The 22730-nt window shown below is 37.2% G+C and overlaps 2 protein-coding genes across 6 annotated transcripts in view; one reads left to right on the top strand and one right to left on the bottom strand.

The window, feature by feature from the left end:
• golga1 (golgin A1) overlaps nt 1-18844 on the bottom strand; it is a 20635-nt gene extending 1791 nt beyond the window's left edge. The window contains exons 1-21 of one of the 5 annotated variants that reach the window (XM_016232415.1): nt 18658-18844; nt 17759-18034; nt 15964-16054; nt 14839-14913; nt 12065-12195; nt 11779-11907; nt 10738-10907; nt 10378-10489; nt 9805-9900; nt 9292-9417; nt 9100-9195; nt 7164-7259; nt 7003-7098; nt 6594-6746; nt 6404-6499; nt 5752-5841; nt 5547-5649; nt 2511-2671; nt 2261-2413; nt 877-936; nt 520-786 (exon numbers count right to left, since the gene is read on the bottom strand). In XM_016232415.1, the coding sequence (XP_016087901.1) occupies nt 520-786; nt 877-936; nt 2261-2413; nt 2511-2671; nt 5547-5649; nt 5752-5841; nt 6404-6499; nt 6594-6746; nt 7003-7098; nt 7164-7259; nt 9100-9195; nt 9292-9417; nt 9805-9900; nt 10378-10489; nt 10738-10907; nt 11779-11907; nt 12065-12195; nt 14839-14913; nt 15964-16054; nt 17759-17884 (2427 nt within the window). In that variant the 5' untranslated portion in view covers nt 17885-18034; nt 18658-18844. Of the gene's footprint in view, nt 1-519; nt 787-876; nt 937-2260; nt 2414-2510; nt 2672-5546; nt 5650-5751; nt 5842-6403; nt 6500-6593; nt 6747-7002; nt 7099-7163; nt 7260-9099; nt 9196-9291; nt 9418-9804; nt 9901-10377; nt 10490-10737; nt 10908-11778; nt 11908-12064; nt 12196-14838; nt 14945-15626; nt 15718-15963; nt 16055-17758; nt 18035-18657 lie in introns of those variants that run through there. The other 4 variants (XM_016232416.1, XM_016232418.1, XM_016232417.1 and 1 more) reach the window with 4 other exon arrangements.
• Nucleotides 18845-21483: 2639 nt separating this feature from the next.
• The window catches only part of LOC107550960 (multiple epidermal growth factor-like domains protein 9), a 36728-nt gene continuing 35481 nt past the window's right edge, over nt 21484-22730 (top strand). Inside the window, exon 1 of the mRNA XM_016232420.1 lies at nt 21484-22163. Within this exon, the coding sequence (XP_016087906.1) occupies nt 21719-22163 (445 nt within the window). The 5' untranslated portion in view covers nt 21484-21718. The remainder of the gene's footprint in view (nt 22164-22730) is intronic.

The following is a 22730-nucleotide window of genomic DNA, read 5'->3' as shown; positions in this document are numbered from 1 at the left end:
CCCTAAAATTTTTTTTTTTGTTTTTTTTTTTTTTTTTTTTTTATAAATTAGGAGCATTCTAAAATTAGGCGCTTCTATAAAGAAAAGTAAACGTATAACCCTGGAAAAACTGCTGGTTTGTAAGAAACAGATCCATCATTAAGGCAATTTAACTGCAAACCATCGCTTCTAGCCAAAATGCCAGTCTATAAATCATATTTACTTAATGATTATGATGATTTATCAGCTGTTTGGACTCTCATTCTGACGGCACCCATTCACTGCAGCTGGAAAAAAAAAACTTGTCTACATCTTCAATGGCCCAAGAATGAGTACATTTTAATTTGTTATATGTTAATATGTTTTTACTTTGTCACTTAATTGTCTGCCAGGTTACAAACTAAAGGTTACTTATTTTTAGGAGTTTGTTCTAATCCCTAACTCCAAGAATGAACAGCAGTAATAGTGACACGTTAGCAAGAAACACTAATCACATCAGTCCGCTGTAGCAAACCAGTCAGATATCGATCGAGCCCTCACCTCTGCCTCTCTGGATGACATGAACTTCAGCACCACGTGTTTGAGGTACTCAAAGTTGATCTCTCTTGTGTCGGTGAGGTCTGAACTGTTGGTGACTGTGGTGTTGGAGGTGATGGGAGGTGGGCCTGAAGTGTGAGGGAGTCCTGAAGCTGAGGTTGGAGCTGTGGCGGGCATCGGTGTCTCTGAGTTTGTCTTATCGGTTGATTTCTCCTGCCTGCTTTCCTGGAGTCTCTCCTTCGTCTCAACGTCAGGATCTGGCTTCAGTTTCTGTTGCATAAACACATTGCGAGGAAATGTTTACTGACAGCTGACGTGGACTGTGTTGCATACATTGACATAATGAATAAACACACTCACCAGCTCTTTCTGTAATGTCCTCTTCAGTTCTGCAAGCCTCTGCTGTAGCTGCTTTATTGTCTGACAAAAATAAATAAATACAATAAAATACAATACATTTACTTGTATATACAATATATTTGTATTAAAAAAAAAAAAAAGTATATTCAAAGCAATCTACTCTTATACTAAATGTTCTACTTCATAAACATATTTACTTCCATAATGTCAGGTGCAACAGAATATACAGTTTTCACATTATAATTCAAATAATGTAGGGTGACTTGAAAAAAATTGTAAATAATGTTTGTTTTTTTTTACATCAAGTGCAGGATTGGTTGTTAGCAAATTGTTTGCAGAAAATACTGTTACATTTGTAATGAAAGTTTTCATTAAAAATGTATAATTTTATTTGTAAAATTTGAAATGTACAATAATACGCACAAATGAATAGTGCAAGATAAAACTAGACACATTTATTAAGAAAACTATTTTTGTCACATTCTTATTGGATTTTAAAGCCCATAAAAACCTTCTCCATACAAATGATTGATGTAATTATTTGAAATAATTTATTCTTGTAAAATGTTCTCTATAATTAAAAGTAAAATAAGTAAAAACTAAAGTTATAAGAGTATATATAAAAATATGTTCTCCATTTAATTATGTTCTTACATTTAAATTCAAGTTCATAATTTTAAAATCTCTGCTCTTCTTTAACTCTTTCCCCGCCAGCGTTTTTGAAAAAAGTCGCCAGCCACTGCCAGCGTTTTTGCTGAATTTCACTAAAATTTGATGGACCCCAGAATATTTTGTTGTATGAATATCTGAACATGCAATACATCAAAATAAAGCTCAGACTCTACTTAAAAAAATATATATCTGTTTTATTCTAGCTTCAAGCATTGTTTTTTTTTATCAACACTTGTACATAGGTAGGTTTCATAAAAGCATTTTGAGCAAAAAGCTGAGAAAATCGCATTTTTATCAAATACTACATCTGGATCATATTCAGTAATATTATCAAAGCAAAGATGCAGTAGATGGCTTCCATCAGTATTCCCAAAGTTTGCACAGGCCTTTACCACTTTCTGGATTGACATTTCACTCTGTAACATTAGGCAGTTTTCATTTATATGCGGTTACTGTTGATGATCATATTATTTTTCATATGCATATGCTAGTTTCTGCGACTTCCTGGTCTGTGTTTTTGATCAGCACTTTCTAGACTCATTCAGGAAATGTGTAATAGCACCCCCGAGTGCATAACAGTGAAAACACAGAAACCCAGAAAATTCAGTGTTTGGCAGGGAAGCGCTGTCTCATGAATAACAGAAAATTCTGTGTTTGGCGGGGAAAGAGTTAAGCTTATGTTCTTTCATTTCAGTGGTTTCTTTGCTCTCACCTTGTTCTTTTCGGCTAGCTGTTGCTCCAGGTCTTTATTGACATTTTGTAACTGGTCAAGATCACTTGCAGTAACCGTCCCGTTCTGCTCACCATCACACTCATCATGTGACTGTGCTGTTAAACTCAACAGCTCACCCTCAAGATCAGACACCTGTTACACACAATGAAATATGCCAATACAAAAACATCAAATAGGTAAGACAATGTATCTAACAGCAAAAGGCAGCTGAGATGAAGTGCACACTGACCCGTGACTGGTAAGTAGAGAGTTGTTGTGCTTTTGTGAGGATTTCCTGCTGTAGTGACGTCAGCTGAGAGTTGTGTTCTCTCTCTCGCTCCTCAGCCTCTAAACGACGAGACTCGCACTCAGCCTGGAGAGAAGACAGACTGCTACGGGCCGCCTGCAGCTCTGACACACAATAAGAAACAGAAGCTTTTTACTGCAACCATTATGAAGCACAGAAAGCACATTTAATCTACAGTGCCTAACACATATGTCTGTTGTATTGTCTTTGCAGGCAGAACTAAAACAAATCATGACTGTAGTCCATTTATCAAAGAAGTGAAGTTCCTAAGTAGGTTTTTTAATACACTGCTCAAGACTCGCAGATTATAAATGTAAATCATTTTAACAAATCTTTCACTGAATTAAATGAATAAGTCAAAACAGTTACTAAATCCAACTTACTGAAAAACTACTTTTGGACATGTCCAAATAAAAATGAAATGAACTGTTTTGTGTTCTCTTAAGGTTTGAGAATCTTTGTATCATTACCAGAAATGTTATTTAAAAAAAATATGATTTGGCTGGTAATATAAAACCATGTTAAGATATCTTTTAGTTTTTTAGACAATTATTCAATGATTCAAAAATTACACATAAAAAAAAAAGAAAACATTGAAGTATATTTAAAATCTAAAACAACAATAAAATGTATAACCAAAACAGTATTGTTTTTTAAATAAAGGTTACTAAGGGTTTGAACCATTGATATTGAGATACAATTACGTATTTTTAGTTTTTTTGCATTTTCAGTCCGTTTTTATTTTTATATTTTCCATTTTCATTATAATTTCAAAGTTTTAGCAATTTTGTTGCATGTTTTTGTCATTTTTAGTGTTTTTTATTTTTATATATTCAGTTTTCATTTGAGTTATTTTAGTACATCAAGTTAAATAGAGCTGCACGATAAATCGCATGCGATATTTAATGCGCATCTTGTCAGAAAGCGGTAAATCTCCATCACCTGCGGGCTTTCACATTGAGCAGCATTAGCTACACAGAGCCGTTGTCAGAGGTGTAAAGAGTACCTAAAAGCCATACTTGAGTAAAAGTACAGATACCTTACAGTGAAAATTACTCCACTACACGTTACAAGTCACCAATTCCAAAACAACTTGAGTAAAAGTCTTAGAGTATCTGATTTTAACAGTACTTAAATATTTTACTTATACTAAATATAGGCTCAAAGATGCACTAGTCACAGAGACATGCCAGTGAAAAACTGTAACGTTGTGTAGAAGCTGCGGAAAACAGGCAGAGGCAAGGATCTATGTGCAGGCATTTAATGGAAAAACTAGAACAAACAATAAGCCAAAAACAAACGGGAACAAAGAACAGAATGACTGGCAAACAGACAACAATTACATTCAACAACTCACAAGGATTTCAAATGTAGTGGAGTAAAAAGTACAGATACTAGTTCAAAAATGTAGTGAAGTAAAGAGTAAAAGTTACTAATATCTTTGATACTCAGTACAACTACAAAGTACCCGAAAAGATACTCAAGTACAGTAACTAATTACATTTACTCCAATACTTTACACCTCTGGCCGTTGTTCACTGACGAGCTGCGCAAAACCACGTTCATATTCGTGCGATTTTTTGCGCAGCTCGTCAGTGAACAACGGCTCTGTGTAGTTAATGCTGCTCAATGTGAAAGCCCACAGGTGATGGAGATTTACCGCTGATTACAGAACCGCCTTTACTGATAAGATGCGCGTTAAATATCGCATGCGATTTATCGTGCAGCCCTAAAGTTAAACTAAATTAAAATAAGTCATGTTGCCTTAGTAAGGCCCGTTTACACCAAGGACGATAACTATAAAGATAACGATAAAAATATAGTTCTAAAAATCATTCTCAATATTAAAGAATAGCAGAGTACAGACCACAACTATAACGATAAAGGCACAGATAAACGATATAATTGGAATCGCTTTCAGAACGATTTTTCCAGTTGATAACTGATAAAAACATTGACACCCAATCAGAATCCATCCTACTATAACGAGCTCGAGAATTTAAAGCGACAGATGAGCTTGCACTTAGAATAAACAGACGATATTGTCCGCTGGTGTATAGTTAGTGTTCTTGGTGTAAACGGGGCTTAACCCTGTAAACTTTAACTATAATAGCCCTGGTTTGAACCAGTTCTTAAAGGTGGGGTAAGTGACTTCTGGTAGCCAGTGTTGATATTTCAAATCACCAAAACAAAAAAAGGGTCTCTCCCCTAGTTTGATAGCTCCGCCCCACACATACGTACGCAACCCAGGCAACGATTAGTTCTGTGAAACAAAGCAAAACCAATGTTACACCGTGTCTACACCAGACACGAACGGCGCGACAAAATAGAACTCATTATAATCAGTGATGCTGTCTACACCATAGATATACTGTATATACATATCTATGGTCTACACTGGATACGGTGCGGTACGACACGACAAATCCCCGACAGAAAACTGCTGCTGCGTTCTATTTATGATGTATTGACCAATTTCAAATGATTTTCAGAGGTCGCTTTGTCACGTCCAGTGTACTAGACAGACTTTAGCTGTTGCGGCGCGGTAACTGTCACGTCCGGTGTATACACGGTGTTACTCGCATATCAAGAAGAAACAAAGCAACCTCGGCGTTCGATTGCAGGCCTTCTGCTCCTTGAGTTCTCTCCAGCGCTCGAAAGCTGATCCGATATTTACACGGATCTTACTTCTTGCCTTATCGTAAGCCTTTTTTTCCGCAGACGTTTTCCTCTTTTGTTTTTTATCTGCCATCTCTATCTTTCTGTCGTCGCTCGGCTCGGCTAATGTCCGTCCTGTGCACTGAGCGCTCTCTCCTCCGCATCATGAGTAGACACGCCCCTTACTGCTGATTGGCTACAAGTTTGCTTTGGTACTCGGCCCGACTCAGTTTTCTAAAACGATTTTGAAAAAATACATACCCCACCTTTAAGGGGTCTGATGGGTGGACAGGGGCTACCAAAATACAACTGGTCCCTCACCTTCCTTCAGCGTGTTTAATTCTTCCTCCTTTGCTCCTAAATTCTGAGAAAGACGACTCACTTCATTTTTCGCCTTTTCAAGAAACGCTGCCATTTTGCTGACCTATCAAAGTCAAGCAAAACATCAGTTTCCTAACACAGGTAAATGGCTTTATGAGTGAAAAATGGATGCATGTTTCATAAGCCAATAAGCCAGTGAATTAACCTGTTGTTGGAGTTCTTCTCTCTGTTTTCTGGTTTCCTCCAGAGCTTTGGCAATTTCAACGCTTATCGTCTGTCTGCTGATCAACTCCGCCTGTAACATCGACAAATGTGTCACATAAATGTCATAATGGTCAGCAACATAACTCGAGCTCGGATGATCAACCAGTAGGGATTTTGCTTGACTATTTTATAATATTACTTTAACTTTCTTTTTTACACTACACCTTTCATATGGTTGGGGTCAGTTAGAATTTGTTCTAAAGAAATTAATACTTTTACGAATATTTTATATTATATAATTATTAAGCAAGGACATATTAAATTGATCAAAAGTGAGAGTAAAAACTTATTTTAAAATGTCTCTATTTCAAATAAATGCTGTATTAAGCAGCACAACTCAGCATATTAGAATGATTTCTGAAGGATCATGTAACTATACATTTTTTGAAAGATTCTACTTTAAATGAAATTGCATTTATAAAAATAGAAAACACTTATTTTAAACTGTAATTATAATTCATAATAATATATTATTTTTGATTAAATAAATGCTGCCTTGGTGAACATAAATCTTATCAACCCCAATCTTTTGAATGGTAGTGTATGTCACAGTGAATCTGTGAAGTGAATCAGTAGTGGCAGATGATTCTCACTCTGGACTGCTCTAGTTCTGCTGTCAGTCTCTCTACAGTGCTGTACACCTCAGCTTTGCTCTTCAACAGTGAGGCTTTTTCTTCCTCCAGTAACCGCTTGAGAAAAAGAGACAAGCATCAGATAACATTTAATAATGTTCCTATGTTAACTGAATAATAATTAAAGAAAGACCAGTGATGTTTCACACACCAGGTTGTCCTGATGCTTGCTTGCCTCTGTTTCTCTCTCTCTCTGTAGTGCAAGAAGTTCCTCCTCCAGCCTGGCTGTTTTCTCCAAGCCTCTCTGTCTCTGTGTCGAGACCTGCTGCTGTAGTCTCTCTCTCTCCCCTGCCCACTCTGCCTGCTGTTGGACCAAAGGTTAGAGGTCAACACTCGAAGGCAAAACTAAAAGGAGTTAACCAGTCGCTAAGTTTCATAAAAAACAATTGTTTAATAACTCTAAACCCCATAAGTTATTTTCCTCGTCTAATGCTAGCGTCCCAGTAGGTATGACTGATATCTGACAGAAGGGGGCGACATTTCAGCAAAAACTGTCTGTGACAAACCCAAACTGAGCCAGCTATTGAGACGTTTGGTGACTTCGACCAAACAGCACGCACCAGCTTTTCTGCATGTGTTTCACTGTCTTCAAGTTGCTGTTGCAGACTCTTCATCGTCTCAGTGCAGTCAGCCAACCTCTGCTCCAGATCTGATATCTGACACAACACACACATCATTTAGATCATTCAGCCACAGTCACGTGACGTGTGGGTTAACTCACCTGTGTGTCTGTCCTCTCTCTGTAAGCTTTGGACGAATCGTCTTTGTGCTTGACCAGAGTCTGCAGATCTGTGATGTTGGCGTTCTGCCGAGAGATCTGGAAACAAATTATATGTTGTCATTGAATTAAAGTTATTACAGTACAAAAGGTGTAAAGAACAACAGTGCATATCTCAGTATAGTAGAGCAGAGTGCAGTATTAGGGGTGTGAATATTTCAAAACGATAAGATTAAAGGGGTCATATGATGTTGCTAAAAATAACATTATTTTGTGTATTTGGTGTAATGCAATGTGTTTATGCGGTTTAAGGTAAAAAAAAAAACACATTATTTTCCACATACTGTACATGATTGTTCTCCTCTATGCCCCGCCTTCTGAAACGTGTCGATTTTTACAAAGCTCATCAGCCTGAAAAAGCGAGGTGTGCTCTGATTGACCAGCTATCCAGTGCGTTGTGATTGGCCGAATACCTCAAGCATGTGACGGAAATGTTACGCCCCTTACCATACTGTGATGCCCTGTCCGGACGGAGCTACGAGACAAAAGCATTAAAACCCATTATAAACGAGGCATTTGTTGCATCCAGTGGGGACATAATTACGGATTATAATGACTTCTACAGTCTTTTTACGCGTTGCGTTGCATCGCGCCGCATAAACATTCACAACGAAACACACAGTGTCACACACGGCAGGCTTGAGTGACGAACGGCCGGCAGGCTTGAGAACGGTGCGGATTCGACAAAGGAGCAGCCGGTGGGCTTGCGGCAACCACATGTGACGACCCCGGGCTGGACTCCGCTCCGTCCACGGTGAAAGACGATCCGGCGATCTACAGCGCCAAGTTAAAGTAAGGAAAACTTGAAATCGCATCATATGACCCCTTTAACTTTTATAAAGAACATCTCTTTGGATTTGAGACTTTAGTCTTTGTAACTTTACAGATCTTCTTTATGCACCAAGAGCTTGTAACACTTCAAAGAGAAAGGAAAAATTGAAATCGCATCATATGACCCCTTTAAATTTTTCAATTCAATTCAAAAGGGTTTTTGCAAATTCAGTTCAATCTGTCTCAATTCACAATGAAATCTGTATTTTTTAAAATGCCTTTAGAACATTCTTTAAATACATTTTACACTACAATTAAAAAGTTTGGGTTCAGTATTATTATTATTATTTTTTTTTAAAGAATTTATACTTTTGAGTAAGGACACATTAAATTGATCAAAAGTGTCAAATCAGCCTTGCATCACAGGAATAAATTACATTCTAAAATGGACCACAGAACCAGTCATAAGGGTCAATTTTTGGAAATTGAGATTTATACACCATCTCAAAGCTGAATAAATAAGCTTTCCGTTGATGGTTTGTTATGATAGGACATTGACATGATGATAGAATATTTGGCCGAGATACAACTATTTGAATATCTGGAACCTGAGGGTGCAAAAAAAAATCACCTTTAAAGTTGTCCAAATGAAGTTCTTAGCAATGCATATTACTAATCAAAAATTAAGTTTTTATATATTTACAGTAGGAAATTTACAAAATATATTTATGGAACATGATCTTTACTTAATGTCCTAATGATTTTTGGCATAAAAGAAAAATCTATAATTTTGACCCATACAATGTATTTTTGGCTATTGCTACAAATATTCCCCAGCGACTTAAGACTCCAGGGTCACAAATATATAATTAAATATAAAACAGTTATTTTACAATAGAATATTTCACAATATTACTATTTTTGCTGTATTTTTGTATACATGCTACATGATTGCAATGTGTCAACAAAATACTTTTACATTTTCCATATTTGACTATAAAAATATATATATATTTTAAACATTTCATTTATTTTCATGACTTTTCCTGGAAATCACAATTGTAAAAACATTATGTAGAGCAGCATGAGCTTAGATGCTGGGGTTTACCTGGGCCTCCAGTGAACTGACCGCAGTGGTGTGATTTGTTCTCTCCTGCAGTAACTCTCCTCTGGCCTCCTCTAACCTCTGCTGTAATGAAGACTTCTACACACACACACACACACACAAACACAGCATTCAGATATTAGATGACTGAAACTGCAGTAAGATGATAAGTGGTATAGGTGAGTGTCCTCTGACCTCCTTGAGTAGTTCCTGTAGGTGCTCATCCTGAGAGAGGTTTGCATCTAGTCTCCTCTCTAAGGAGGTGGCCTTCTCCTGCAGATCAGCTAATAGATGCTCTCTCTCCTCCTCGGTCACTGCAACCTGACCAATCACAGTAAGGTATGAAGAGTTATAACAATGTGATAATGAAATGGTATTGCATTTAGTGTTAAAATTAAATTAAATTAATAAAAACCGCTAGATGCAGTGCAGTGATAGTATCTCAAGATGCATTGTCAAAATGATTAAAAACCACTTGAATATAAAATTAAAAGCTATAGAAAACAGACAAATGCAATTTGCATATATAGTTAGTAGGTCCTAATAAGAAGCATTTATTTTGATGTAATTATATAGTCAACGGGTTTCGATTAGATGCCACTCACGTGTGTGCCTGCATAATTTAGCACATTGGCAGACAGCAATTTTCACTTGCAAATGCGAGTGAAGGCTTTAGTATCAATGGATTCTTTGTCGAGTCAATCAGACCTTGTTCTTGTGCTGCTCGTGCTGTAGCTTCAGCTTATTGTGTTCAGACTGGAGCTGCTCCATTGATTTCTCTAGTGCCTTTGCATTGTTTTGTGCCTGGAAAACAAAGAAGAAACAATACAGAAACAATGTGGAAATGATTTTTATCATGCAATTCAAGCAAAACGGAAAACATTCCATATTCTTTAAACAGATCTTGACTGTTTTCCTCAGGAGTGTATGGTTACTTCAGGGGCAATTTATGAAAGGAAGGGTTTAAATGTTTAAATATAACAGATTGAGCTATAAATGTTATAAAAAGTTATAAATGTAAGCTTTTTTCTTGGATATTAGTCTAGAATTTCACAATACCAAATGTTCCAGTCAATTGCAAACCACAGAAAACCTAACATGTTATTGCATATATATATATATATATATATATATATATATATATATATAAAAGTGAAGGAAATGATAAGGTGCAAGGTGGGCTGAAAACACTTTGAAGGGAGGTGTGGCTCTGTTCTCAAAAGTGACCCTCTTGGCTTCTGAGTGTCATCTGTAGTGAGCTGAAGGTTGCCAAGTGCTCACCTTCTGGAAGTCCTCTGACACCTGCTGGATCAGCTGCTGTAACTCCTGCTCTCTCTTCTCCAGAGCCACAACCTTCCTCCCAGCCTCTGTTCTCTCACTCAACAACTCATCCCTGAAAGACACAGGTGGACAAACTGGAGATTTGATTCTCATCCTTTAGACATTATTATGTTTTCTGAAAGAAACTTCTTTAGAAAGAATAATTCCTTCAAAGCCAAAGTGGTTGAATATTTAATGAATGTCTCAACAGCCTTTGAAACATTTCCATCCCATTCCATCCAGATATTTTGCAGTAGGAATGAATCACGGCGTGAACTATTCCTTTATGGAAGTCAAGTTCTTCTGTATTTCTTCACAAACCTCTGGGCCTGTAGCTGTGAGTTGACCCTGCACATCTCCTCGTGTTCCTCTCCCAACTCATACAGCTTGTCTTGGGTTTGGCTCAGGGTTAGTCTTGCTGTGTTCAGCTCCTCTCCTCTCAGTCTGAGCTCTTTCTCCCGCTGACTTAGCTGTTCCTCTCGCCTCAGCAGCTACAGGACAAATTTATGATCAGGCCTCTTAAACAGTTTGGGAATAAGATGGAACCTCTTGTCTATTCTGCAGTGTATACGAGTCTGTGTTTTCTGACACTTCTGGGTGTTAGATTAGATATTCCTTTAACTTCGATTAGAGGTCTGCTACCCTACCCGAGCCCGACGGGGTCCCGAAATACTTTCGGGTTTGGGTTAATGTTTAATGAATAGCTTGGGGTTGGGCTTGGGTTTATAGCTAAACTAAAACTATATGCAGGCTACGCGGCTGTCATAGACGCACGCACACACATTATCGCACATGACAACACAGCAGGGTAACTTTTATTAGTAAAATAGCTTCGACAGGCTACTGACTCGCAACATTATATTTCTCTGCAACGAGGGGGTAAAATCGCTGTTTTTGAAGGAACTAAGCCTCATTGCTTGTAGAGAGAGACGCACAGACGCAGGTTCACACACGCAACTTTCATCTCTCTCTCTCTCTCTCTCACGCGCGCGCCTTGTGAACTGGCCGAGCCTTAATGATTCTGTTTCTTATTTATTTGCTTACTGACCGTTGCATGCAATCGTGAAATACAGCATTTTTTAAAAATTGGTTATTCATTGTGGAAAAAAAAAAAAAGATTTCGGGTTCTAAATTTAACTGTGCCACTCGGGTTGGGTCGGGTCGGGTCAGACGATCTCGGGTACGGGCCGGCTTCAGGCTTCACTTTAAAGCCCGTGCAGACCTCTAACTTAGATATGCATCAGTGTAAATAATATTGTTGAGTGCAGGAATGTGAAGGAAGGTGACGTGTGTAATTTTTCTAAGTCTGTTTTAATGCTACTCTTGCTATAAATAACTAATAAAAGAATACACTGTGCTGACCATGTGTTTGACTTTGGCCAGTTCCTGCTGCTGAAAGCCCTCCAGCTCATCCAGGTCATCTCTCTTCTGGAACAGACTTAAACTCTGCTCCGTCATCTCATCTAGCCGAGCTGCCAGTGACAACTTCTCCTGTTCGAGAGAAAGAAGACAAAACAATTAGAAAACAGGTTATTAACACTGATGTTTGAAATAAACATTTATCGGATGCTTTTAAACTGAAAGTGACTAGTCAGGCTCGACAGTCCTTCCTAAAATCTTTATCCAATATGTTACAAAGGATCTTTACCTGCTCCAGAGTAGCTAGCTTTTCTATCCACTCCTGGTCCTTCTTCTCTAATGCTAAGGCCATGCCTTCTGCCATCTTGGCTCGGTTGGTCTGGAAAGCTTCATTCTGGTCCTGAAGTTTGCGCATGGATGCTGATTGAACACAGAAATAAGACAAAAGATTGATTATTTCCGGTTTCTGCTTTAATCTTTCTGATTTCCTTCTTAAAGACATATTCCAGATCATTTTCAGCATAATATCTATAGGCTGCATGTTTAGTTTTCACAGATGATATGATAATTTAAATATGTTCCTCAGCATGTGCAAACTAGCAACAAACATGTTTACATTAAATATACTTGAATTGGCAGTTTAGCAGGGAAGAGATTTGGAGGGTTTAAAAGCAGAAATGTGCAGCTTATATTTTTATTAAAGTACATTAAATATTAATTCAGTAAAAAAAAAAAAAAAAAAAAGTATTTCTATAACCCTTAAAGCAATAGTTCACCCAAAAATGAAAACTTACTGAAAATGTATGTACCTTTAGGCCATGCAAGACGTAAAGGAGTTCATCAGAATATATTTGAAGAGTGTTACATCACTTGCAATGGATCCTCTGCAGTGAATGGGTGCCGTCAGAATGAGAGTCCAAACAGTTTATAAAAACATCACTACAATCTACAATATCTTGTGAAGCAAATAACTGCAAGTTTGTAAGAAACAAATCCATCCTTAAGACGTTTTAATTTTAAACCATTGCTTCAGGCTAAAACACCAGTCCATAATCCATAATTAAATTTTCTTCTGTGGATTACTTGTTGATTATTGTGTTGCATTTATCAGCTGTTTGGACTCTCATTCTGACGGCACCTATTCACTGGAGAGGATTGATGAACAAGTGACGGAATGCTAAATTTATCCAAATCTATTCCAAAGAAGAAACTGGCCTGAGTACATTTTCAGCAGATTTTCATTTTTGGGTGAACTATTCCTTTAAAACAGATAACATGAAATTACTGGTTAGGTGTTAACACAGATGGTAATGTTAGACCCAGCATACAAAGTACCGAACATATCAATACATAAAATATTCATTTTGCTATCTTTGTTAGTTTCGTTAATCAAACTTTATTGGAAAAAAGAACAACATCGCCAGTAATGTCCAGATGTCCTTGTTAGTACAGCTGTAAAACAGATTGTTAGTATATACACAAGTCTTTTTTAGTTGATTGTAATCAGTTTATTTTTCCTTTTACTTTGGGTATGTCTAGAAATGGGATCTGAGCTTTTAGAGATTAATAACACTTCTTAGCTAAATATCTTACATTAGTTTGCTACAGGCACAATTTACAATAAAACAAAAAAAACAACGTCACCCTCACAAAAATTGTTTAAAGCAGCGTGTTTGCTCTATAGATTTCTCCTCTAAAACTCAGAAGCCATGGCCCCAGACACATATTTCCCAGGCGTAGAAAACTCCCAAAGAAAGAGGTTAAAGAAATATTCCGGGTTCAACACAAGTCAAGCTCTACCAGCAGCATTTGTTGGATATTTTTAAATAATATAAAGACGCCGCTTTATCTACATATTTATTTATTTTTAAAAAAGCAAAACATACTGCTAGAGTAACAAAAATTATTATAATAATTAAACTGTAATAATAATAATAATAATACGTGTAAATTGTTCTTTTTGAAGTGAGAACATTGCAAATGAACATCTTTTTTGAACATTTGGGGAGAAATAATATTCGATGATATCAACATTATAAAAAAGCTTAACTTATATTAAGTCCTGAAGACATTTGTGATAAAACAATCCATTTAAAGACAATGAACAAATGAACTATCTTCATTCGTTTGCTTTCTGATCAAGAACCAACCTTGTTTGTCTAGAAAAATGTATGTTTGAATTGTGTGAGGTTTGTGTAAAAGCACTGGACAAACGAAAGGAAAACAGAGCAGAGGAGAGAAAGCCAAAAGAAGGAAGAGGCGAAAAGAACGGTACGTACAATCCTGATACTTCTCTAATGCAATCTCAAGCTTCTCCTTGGTCTTCTGCATTAGCCGAAGCTGCTCAGCGTAGTCTAGGGTTGGGGAATGGGAAACCGACACACACAAAAACACGACCGGAGATTTACAATAAAACAAAAAAAACAACGTCACCCTCACAAAAATTGTTTAAAGCAGCGTGTTTGCTCTATAGATTTCTCCTCTAAAACTCAGAAGCCATGGCCCCAGACACATACTTCCCAGGCGTAGAAAACTCCCAAAGAAAGAGGTTAAAGAAATATTCCGGGTTCAACACAAGTCAAGCTCTACCAGCAGCATTTGTTGGATATTTTTAAATAATATAAAGACGCCGCTTTATCTACATATTTATTTATTTATTTTTAAAAAAGCAAAGCATACTGCTAGAGTAACAAAAATTATTATAATAATTAAACTGTAATAATAATACGTGTAAATTGTTCTTTTTGAAGTGAGAACATTGCAAATGAACATCTTTTTTGAACATTTGGGGAGAAATAATATTCGATGATATCAACATTATAAAAAAGCTTAACTTATATTAAGTCCTGAAGACATTTGTGATAAAACAATCCATTTAAAGACAATGAACAAATGAACTATCTTCATTCGTTTGCTTTCTGATCAAGAACCAACCTTGTTTGTCTAGAAAAATGTATGTTTGAATTGTGTGAGGTTTGTGTAAAAGCACTGGACAAACGAAAGGAAAACAGAGCAGAGGAGAGAAAGCCAAAAGAAGGAAGAGGCGAAAAGAACGGTACGTACAATCCTGATACTTCTCTAATGCAATCTCAAGCTTCTCCTTGGTCTTCTGCATTAGCCGAAGCTGCTCAGCGTAGTCTAGGGTTGGGGAATGGGAAACCGACACACACAAAAACACGACCGGAGGGAGGCAGAGGAGGATGAGGGGGAGGATCACGGAGACGGGACAAAACAGGGGGGAGAAAACAAAGGGATAAATATGATTGAGAAGATAAACAAATGGGAGGGAAAAACAGAATGATTTTCTGAGATGAGAAAACCAGACTGATTGTGAGGCTGAACAATGACCAACCTTTGACCTTTACACTAATAGATCATCCCTGATCAGGTCAATTATGCAATCATCTTATCTAGTACTGCTCATTTAGGGTTAAAGGAGTTTCTAGATCAGGCTATGTAATCACATACCAATCGCAGGCTGATAGCGAGAGCCAGGAATCTATTATTTATGCAGATTTTTCCAGGCCGTTACAGTGGAGTCATTTGCATTCATTCCAGGCTTGTTTTGTGGCAAATCTGTCAAATGTCATGTGCTTTATACATTTCCACTGTGGCAAAAGGTGTAAAGGGTTTAGAGGCGTCCAAATACAGACTGAAATAGACTCGGCACGTAAAAGTGGCAGGTGAGAAGGATGTACACGTAACAGCCTATCACTAGTTTTTCCTTTTCTCATTGATTTCCACTGACGTTTTGTAAAGCCGTCACATTGGCCTTTCGTATCTTTTTCCTCCTTTCAGTCTTTTTCTCTTGTTGTGTTTACATGAGCGTCACTGTATTGTGTTGGCGATACCTGAGAGTTTGGCCTCCAGCTTTCGTATCTGATCGTTTCTGCGCTGAATCTGAGAAGAAACATCATCTCTGGAGCTGCTGCCATCAGATTTCCACTGTGGCAAAAGGTGTAAAGGGTTTAGAGGCGTCCAAATACAGACTGAAATAGACTCGGCACGTAAAAGTGGCAGGTGAGAAGGATGTACACGTAACAGCCTATCACTAGTTTTTCCTTTTCTCATTGATTTCCACTGACGTTTTGTAAAGCCGTCACATTGGCCTTTCGTATCTTTTTCCTCCTTTCAGTCTTTTTCTCTTGTTGTGTTTACATGAGCGTCACTGTATTGTGTTGGCGATACCTGAGAGTTTGGCCTCCAGCTTTCGTATCTGATCGTTTCTGCGCTGAATCTGAGAAGAAACATCATCTCTGGAGCTGCTGCCATCAGAAGTCTAAGAGTGAATGACAGAGATGGAGACATTTATTTTAAAATATACCATAGGAAAAAAAAAAAAAAAAACTAGGAATGCATCAATATTAAAAATCTGGCTAATACTGATTAGTATTATTTATCATTTAATACTGATTGTATATTATTTATAGTATTTTTTTGTGTTAGTTATTCCAGTGTTATAGCCAATAACTAATAGGATTAGAAGAAATGCTAATATTAAAATTGGATTAATATTAATAAGTAAAAAATAAATAAAACTAGTTAAAAATAAAGAGTTTAAAAATAAAATCAACAGTTTTAGGACGCAAAAATGATGCACAGTACAAAAAAAATTGTCTTAAGGTTTTATTTAACAATGAGGTAAATATTCACTTTCAGCATTAAATGACAGTAAAGACAGCCTAAATGTAAAAACCGTGGAAATGAGCATGAACAATTAAATATACAATACTGACCAATGCCAATAAATTAGAAAAACACAAAACACTAATATCAGAGAAATATAATTGCACATACTTTATAAGATCTACAGAATGCAAAAGGGAGATGTTTATTTATTTGGTTAAAAAAGTATACCTAAAAGTTTATCAGCACAAATGCAGAATTATACGTTTTTATTTACATTGTCGTTGGGGTCCAAAAGCGTTGGCTTCTCTCAGTAAAACATCTACTATATAAGGGTGGCTTTGATTTAGACACGTTACCGATACTGCTCTCATCCTCCAACAAGCCTACAGCGTTAATTATTTAGGGCGAAAGATAACCTGAACCTAACCCTGAGAGTGTTTGCCATTAATTGCTAGAGGACACGAGTGTCAGGTTACACTGGTTTGTCGAAGTATGTGACATTATTTAGCACTCACTAGATTTCACTGGTTTCCCAAGCAGCATAGCACAGCACTCTAGTAATAAACTTCATCATACTACCAGGCTGTTCAGGTGCAGCACTGTGCAAACACAGTCAGTACACAGTCATATAACTTTCTCTAGAATGGATACTGTAAATATGCCAGTCATTTGAAACATGAATTACTACTATGCTGATTTATTAGGGCCATTCTGCTTTTGTAATAGGAAATAATGAAGTACTTATTATGTCTGCTTATCAAAATGTGTCAGCTGGAACTTCACCGATTCTAGAATGTGAATTCTCATAACATTTTACATGATAATATTTTTGAGAACATTTTTTTTTTAAAGATTAACCACCATTCAGTGCAAGCGTGAGAGGAATAGAACACAAAATTATTACTTTTTGACCATAAACCAAACTCTAAATAAGCCAAGAATAAACAGTACAGTGGATGCTGAATATTTAGCTTCGCCATCACAGGAATAAATTATATTTTCACATAAATTAAAATAGAAAACATTTATTTTAATTAACTGTATTTTAAACAAATAAAGGCATCTTACCAAAAATCTTACGAACCCCAAACTTTTGAATGATAGTGAAATGCACTAATAATTGGTGTAGTAGATAAAAGCACTCAATACATTAACGTCTGAAAATGTAGGCTATACATGAAATATGAAGAAAGCAGTAACATCGTACTATGATCGAGATATCCTGGTAATATCACCAGCTAGACATTTTAAAACAGACCCAACAACTTTATGGGTCTCAATATTGCATGAAGACATGATATCGCAAGAAGCTGGAGACTGAGAATTACACAAAAGCAGAGAAAGATCTACTCACAAAGTCATCGCCAGAATCTGCGCCCACAGAAGTGATGGACTCTTTGCTCATGGAGCGAGGGATGCGGCCTGATCGAGGGGCAGTGGCGGCCTCCTCCGCCAGCTTCTTCTTCAACTTTGCGAACATCTCTGTAGTGTAGATGTAGCGTATAGCTGTATGTGTGTAAAGCAATGATTTAAACGTCTCCCCAACTGTCAACGAGACACTGTAGGGTCCTCGGAAAGCAGAACGGCTTATATTCACAGCGTAAGCAGATCACTCTCTGCTGCCTTGACTCTGTGGAGAAAATCACAACATTAGGACTACATTAACATCTAGTGGTCAAACTAATCCAATCAAACAAGGCTTTTAACCATCAGCTACTTTTCTGAATGAAATGAGTTTGCTGTGCTGCCAACCTGCATGCTAAGAGTGAACTGCTTAGTACATCTAGTGTACATCTGTACCTGTTTATATAGTTAGTGGAGGTGACATATCAAAATAGTACTACACTTACATTATTGATACTCAAGTTCAGAATTATTTAAAGCAGATGAGTTGTTTTTAAGCAAGACATGGACAACACTGTCAGATTAAATACTAATATCACCCTAAACTCTTATGCGCTTTTATGTTTTAGAATAGACTGAATGTGCCAAGAGACTCAATGTTTACATGGCTTGATATGCTACACTGTAGTAAGCTAACCAGTGACAGATTTGATTATGACACGTAAGCTTGATGGCAGAACCATTCATCCATCACATGCTGACAGTGTATGCAAACATCCACCCCAAAGCTCTCGATAAAAAGCCCAGAGCCGAGCAATAACAGAAAATCAAATGTAAACACAGCTAGCTAATGTTAGCTCTCGTCCATCTCCTTTACTAAACCAACAAAACAGACGAGCGTAAACCTACCGTGACAACTCCATAGACTCTGACAGAGCTGAGGTTCATTGTAACAGGAATCACGTTTAACGCTAATACGTCTCCAGGCGTTACATCTGTGTGTTGTTTTTGTCGCGGCTAGCACCTGGCTACTAACTTCACGCGTAATCTTCAGTCACCAGATACCTGATGACGTTCCAGGAACAACTTGGCGATTGTGCTCGTCGCTGATTGGGCGACAACAGGATGCAGGCGTGGCTACAGGTTCATACTCACAAATGGTCACAGTATTAGGACCGCATTGATCAATTAGACGCATCATATTTTTTTTAATGTATGTTGTCATATTAATGTGTTTACATTTATAAGATATTAAAATAATCATTATTGATTGGATATTAGATTTTACTTTCGCATGTATTCTAATGTTGGAAGGATTTTTTCCCCGCAAAAATTAGTTTACTTGAAAGCAACTCCTGAACAATAGCTTGCTATTTTGTTTCTTACTAAATATAAATCTGAACATGAGCTTTCACTACGTAATTACATACATAGATAGGCTACTATTTGTAGGTAAAAGAATGAATGCAAACTCACCTTTAATATAAAATGTCTGGAATAGCCAGTTAATGCACCTATATGGATTTTCAGGTTGAAATGTCTCTTCTTCTATACCAAAATATAATCTTATAATAAATATAATTTATAAATTGGGAATTTTTTTTTTTTTAAATCAAGAAGAAAATTATTCTACATTTATATTTTAAAAAATGACAATCTCTAAGGGCTGATTAATTGTTTTTGGACATTTTAGAGGGATAGTTCACCTCCCATTCTTCATAAAGAAATAAAAATTTTAAAGAAAATAAAATTCTGTCATTTACTCAGCCACCCTCACAGCCATTAATTTCAATTATATTTTCTCCTTACTATGAAAGTCTGTGGCTACCACGAACAGTTTGGTGACCAACATTCTTCAAAATATCTTATTTTGTGCTCAACAGAAGAAAGACACTCATACAGGTTTGGAACAACTTGAGGATGAGTGAAAGATGACAGAATTTTCATTTCATTTTTGAGTGAACTATCACTTTATGGTTGCCTCCATGCACAGTCCTCACTGAGTAGGCCTACATGCCCTTTAAGATGATTCTCATATGGGTTGAGTAATCACCTCCAACATAGCCATCATATATTGTCATTTGTTGGCAAGACCTGCATGTTACACATCGGTATTCTGAGAAACAGCACTGTCCTTTGGCAGTGTCTGTTAACATTGTGCATAATTTGCAATGCCATTTTGGGACTCTTTTAATTGGTTTATTATAATAACCAAAAACTGAAAGCATTTTTAAGCTCTAAATAATTTAAAAACAATTAAAAGTAATTTTGATAAAGGACAAAAGTACACTCCTACACATTCATAACTTGTTTGGAGAATCACTTTGAAGACCTATATATTAATGTGGCTAACTTCGTCAGTGCTAAATATACATCCACTGCTCTAAAATTTAAAGGGAGAAAAGGATCAAATAGATGAGCCTATAGCAACACATTCCGTAACAAAGTTATTTCTATAAATATTTACATTGTCTGTACTGTATCCACCTGCCTCCTTTTGTTTTGTCATCTACCTTTTTTTTCTTTGTTACAACATTTAGAAGACTATCGAAATATTGCCCATATCAAAAGCAATTTTTGCTTATCATTATTCTGTGACTCCACGTGTACATTGTCACAGCTCACTGCCCCGAGCCCCAGGTGCTCGTCCACACATCCATGAGATGTCCATATGGATGTTGGCCTTTACCTTGATGAGGTCTCAAAACAGTAGGAATGTGGGTGAAGCGTAAAAGAGGCTCTGTTGTAGGACTATAAAATCTTGGCAATCATTTTTTTGTTCTTTTTAAATTGTGTATGTTGTTTGCATTGCAATCATTCGGTCAGGTTCTAGATACCGCATGTAGCAGCAAATCCATTTCACTAATTAATTTATTATCTTTAAAATAAAAGAGCAAAACATTTTCAGTATTTATACACAAATGCTAAATTGAGAAGGGTAGAACATTTATGCAAAAGAAAAAACATGCATAGTCAATTATTAAATTGCAACTATTACTGTAATTTGAAGAGGTTTCTGTTATTGAAAGCTATTTTACAGTCTTGCTAATATTGATGGCTCAGGATAGTATCACAATCCCACCACAGGAAATCTGCAAAATTGTTCCTCATTCTTTTGCACAACCAGAAGATGGTGCTGCTGATGATAATAACCTATACTGACAGTGCTCAGCAATTGATGCCGCAGAAAATCAACCCAGAGCTCCAAATACCACCACAAACAACAATACATTAATAAACAAACAAATAAATGCAAAAAACGCAAAAAAACAAACAACAATATTAATTATTTATTTTTAATAACATAAACACCAAAATATAGATTCAAATTATTTACATAAAAATAACAATAAAATAGAATAAAATTATTAAACGAGTCGTTGTTCAGTGTAGTGCATATAAAAATCCCGTTAGACTACCTTTAGTTCGCCTATGATGCAATAATACATGACTAGTTGCTCACAGAGAAGCAGAATGAAGTAGCATTGTATGATGTTGTTGTTTTGAAAGTCCTTAAATATTTTAAAACGTGTTTTCTTATTTTTATCCACGGTTGATTCAACAATAGGCTATAAAATGAAAATATTTTAATGATCGCCTGACTGCATGAACCAGCCAGCGAGGTTTCGATGCGCCTGATTTTAACCAATCAGACGCCTCACCGTCTGTCAGGCGCAGAGAAAAAACACACATCTCACCACAGCGGTTGTCTCGTCCTGCTTTCTGATTGGCCAGTGAGTATGCCACTCTAACGCGCATCGCTTCTACTACAGGTCGGTGCGGATCAAACACCTTGCAGTCGGTTCAGAGCCATTGTGAAAAAGGGGGTCTCTCTCGGATATGGTGGAGTAGGCTACATCGGGGCGGCTTGGAAACCACCTGGTTTGGAATAACCCGATGGAAATTGGAGGACGGGGGCCTTGCGAAGTCCGTCTCGTGGAGGTTTTCATGGAGCGTTGAGATTATTATCATGTGGTGGCTTGCCTTAATGATGTTTACATCCCCGGCTTTCCCATTCATCGTGTTTGTGTGCATGGGGTATTCCGAGGCGGTTCATTCCTACGATGCGCTGCCTTTAGTAATAAGGAAATCTCGTTCAATCGCCGAGGAGCATCCTAATACGAGCGCGAACGGGGTTCCAGGGTACCGGCTCGGTATTGTCGCATTAACACCAGCGCCCACGATCGCGTCCGCCAGAAAACCGATAAATGTCGCCGCACCAGCAGCCACCATTAAACCACCAACAACGGAGCCCACCACCCCATCCCTGTCTGATCCCAGCTACATGGCCGCATTTGCTCGGAGGAAGCTCAGCTCTGTTGAAACACAGATGAAAGAATCGCAGATGTCTGATAATGAAGCGGACAGATCAGGCGTCGTGCCCGACTTTAGCACAACCTCTGACAATTCTCAAGGTGAGTTGAAATAGGAAATAGCGGAATACTGAAATGTAGAAATCACATTTCTGGCAACAGACATGCTATTTAAAATCAGAATAGTGTTGCTGTTTAGCCTATCTAATCAGTTATATGCGATTATCAGGCCTTTCCTGCCTTCTGATCTGTCATTTTAATCTCGTACTGTACCAAAAACATAATTTCTACAATCCGCCGTCTGCCTCTCAGCAATCACTTCATTAGCAGTCATAGCCATGCAACATGATAAATTGATGAGCTATGATCAATAGCACGCATACCCTCACTCTACTGGTATCTATCTATCTATCTATCTATCTATCTATCTATCTATCTATCTATCTATCTATCTGTTTATCTGTCTGTCTGTCTAGCTGTCTGTCTGTCATCTATCTATCTCTCTATCTAGCTGTCTGTCATCTATCTATCTATCTATCTGTTTATCTGTCTGTCTGTCTAGCTGTCTGTCTGTCATCTATCTATCTCTCTATCTAGCTGTCTGTCATCTATCTATCTATCTGTTTATCTGTCTGTCTGTCTAGCTGTCTGTCTGTCATCTATCTATCT

Source organism: Sinocyclocheilus grahami, unplaced genomic scaffold, assembly GCF_001515645.1.
Source record: "Sinocyclocheilus grahami isolate Dianchi unplaced genomic scaffold, SAMN03320097.WGS_v1.1 scaffold410.1, whole genome shotgun sequence".
In the NCBI taxonomy this organism is placed as follows: Eukaryota; Metazoa; Chordata; class Actinopteri; order Cypriniformes; family Cyprinidae; genus Sinocyclocheilus; species Sinocyclocheilus grahami.
Note: the sequence above shows the minus strand (reverse complement) of the source record. Positions and strands in the feature narration are given on the sequence as shown.